Source organism: Scylla paramamosain, chromosome 3 (assembly GCF_035594125.1).
Source record: "Scylla paramamosain isolate STU-SP2022 chromosome 3, ASM3559412v1, whole genome shotgun sequence".
NCBI lineage: Eukaryota > Metazoa > Arthropoda > Malacostraca > Decapoda > Portunidae > Scylla > Scylla paramamosain.
Window position 1 is genome coordinate 2,095,001 of NC_087153.1, and position 2,500 is coordinate 2,097,500.

At 42.0% G+C, this 2,500-nt stretch overlaps 1 protein-coding gene across 6 annotated transcripts in view; it reads left to right on the top strand.

Annotated features, from left to right (window-relative positions):
• Positions 1-2,500, top strand: part of LOC135089167 (uncharacterized) — a 203,134-nt gene that overhangs the window by 111,353 nt on the left and 89,281 nt on the right. For all 6 annotated transcript variants that reach the window (XM_063984470.1, XM_063984509.1, XM_063984491.1 and 3 more), the window contains exon 7: positions 879-987. In XM_063984470.1, coding sequence (XP_063840540.1) covers positions 879-987 — 109 coding nt within the window. The remainder of the gene's footprint in view (positions 1-878; positions 988-2,500) is intronic.

The window sequence follows — 2,500 nt, forward strand, 5'->3', positions numbered from 1 at the left end:
TTCCACCACCACTACCACCACCACTTCTACTTTTCCTCCTCCTCCTCCTCCTCCTCCTCCTCCTCCTCCACCACAACCCACAGCAACCACAACACCTCCACTATCTCCACCTGTTGCGTCACCCACATACTCAATCTTCTTCCATCCTCCTCCACCTCTCAAGTCTCCACCTGTATCTACTCTCCCACAAGTCTCTCTCTCTCTCTCTCTCTCTCTCTCTCTCTCTCTCTCTCTCTCTCTCTCTCTCTCTCTCTCTCTCTCTCTCTCTCTCTCTCTCTCTCTTAAGTCCGGAAGTGAAAGAATTGGTTATTTTGTGAGTTTTAAAGATTTTCGGTATACTTAAAGCTTTTATTTTTTCCCCCGCTCTGGTTTGTGAGTTCTGTGACATTTGTTTCATTTTTATTTATTTTTTTAATTATTATTTTACTTTTTTTTGTTTATTTCCCCTACGTACTCTTCACTACCTTTTTAAGAATCCTCATGTTTCCCACACGCGCCTTGCAGATTTGTCGTTTTTATCACTGTTATCATTATTATCTCGCTGCAGAGAGAGAGAGAGAGAGAGAGGTAGAAAGAGAGAGTTAGTTAGTAAGTGCATGATTTGGTTGACTGCATCTTACATTCTCTCTCTCTCACACTACTTATTTACATTTACTCTTCACTACCCTTTCAAAACTCTCTTATTTCCCACACTGACCTTGCAAACTCATCATTTTATCTCTCGTATTATCACACACTGCAGGAAGAGAGAGAGAGAGAGAGAGAGAGAGAGAGAGAGAGAGAGAGAGAGAGAGAGAGAGAGAGAGAGAGCGGGTGGGAGTTTAGTAAGTGTATAATCTGACTGCCTGGATCTCACCCGCTGTTCTCTTCTTCCCCAGGTTTGGCCATCCGCTGTTCCGGTCCAGCAAGGAGCGTCGCCGGGCCCGCCTCAGGGATGCCCGCGCCACCAAGTGTAATTCAGCAGACTCAGGCGACTCGGGCATTGAGGTGAGTGGGGAGTGAGGGGCGGCTTTGTTGTTGTTGTTGTTGTTGTTCTTGTTATTTTATATAAGAAGAGTTCCAGCTAAGAGGAACAAAATATATGAATTGAGTTGAGCTGAGTTGATGGTCGGGTGTGTTGTCTTTGTACCGGCACTGCCAGACGTGTCCCCTCTTCATTGTTTGGTTCTTCTGTTTTCTTCTTTCTCTTTCGTTTTCTTTCTTCTTGTTATCCGAAATTTATGCAGTGTTCTCTTTGTTTCCTCACTATATTTATTTTCAAACAGGTATTTCCCTATAACGAATGTCCTCTTCTTTTTCTTGTTCTTCTCTATATGGTTGTTACAATCTTACACATTTCCTTCCCATTTCATTTTGGGCACCGTGACAGAAAATGTTTCAGGTCTGCATATTCTGCCCCGCACATTTCACACGTTATACATATATATATATAAAAAAAAAAAAAGGCCAGCTGAGGTGCCAATCCTTAAAGAAGAGCCAAAATGTTTAGCTAGAATCAAAGAAGTGTCTTGAGACCTTCCTCTTCAAAAAAAAAAAAAAAAAAAAAACGCAAGTCGTAGGAAAGGGAAATAGAGAAATAGGAAGCAGCTCCAGAGTTTACTAGGGAAAGGTATACGAGAATGTGAATACTAGTTAACTCTTGCATTAGGAAGGTAGGCAGTATATAAGTGAAAGTAGGATGTCTTGTGCAGGGAGGCCGCGGGAGGAGGAGGAGGAGGAGGGGAGGCGTGCAATTACGAAGAACAGAAGAGATGTAAGCATGAAAATAGTCTATAGAAGTTAGCAAGAGATGTGGCTAGCTTGAACGCTTGTATGTGTGTGTGTGTGTGTGTGTGTGTGTGTGTGTGTGTGTGTGTAGGTAAGTGTGTGTAGGTGGCTGGGTATTCGTTTGTAAATAAGTAATTCGGTGCCACAGGTAAAGGAAATAAAGAAAAAAGATAATTACAAGATCTATATATAATTGGAGGGGCCTCGTTACTTAGGTTATGATGGTGGTTTGGCAAGGAGGGAGGGTCTGCTGTGTTACGCCATTTTGTATTTTTTTCTTTTTTTTCGTGTGAGTTTGTACCGATTTGTGATTTGGTAGGAGTTTCGTTCTCTCTCTCTCTCTCTCTCTCTCTCTCTCTCTCTCTCTCTCTCTCTCTCTCTCTCTCTCTCTCTCTCTCTCTCTCTCTCTCTCTCTCTCTCTCTCTCTCTCTCTCTGCATTTCTTTTTTTCTCTCTTTTAATATGTTTTTCTTAGCCCATCTTCCTCTGCTAGTTTATATTTTGTTGTTGTTGCTGTTGCTGTTGTTTTTGTTTTACTTTTGTTTCGTGTTGTTGTTGTTGTTGTTGTTGTTGTTGTTGTTTTATATTGCTATTTTCTTTTTTACTTGAGCAACACTTTTCTTTTTTACTTCATTCATTTTCTTCTATTTTCCTTTTACTTCTTCTCCTCCTCCTCCTCCTCCTCCTCCTCCTCCTCCTCCTCCTCCTCCTCCTCCTCCTCCTCCTCCTCCCCC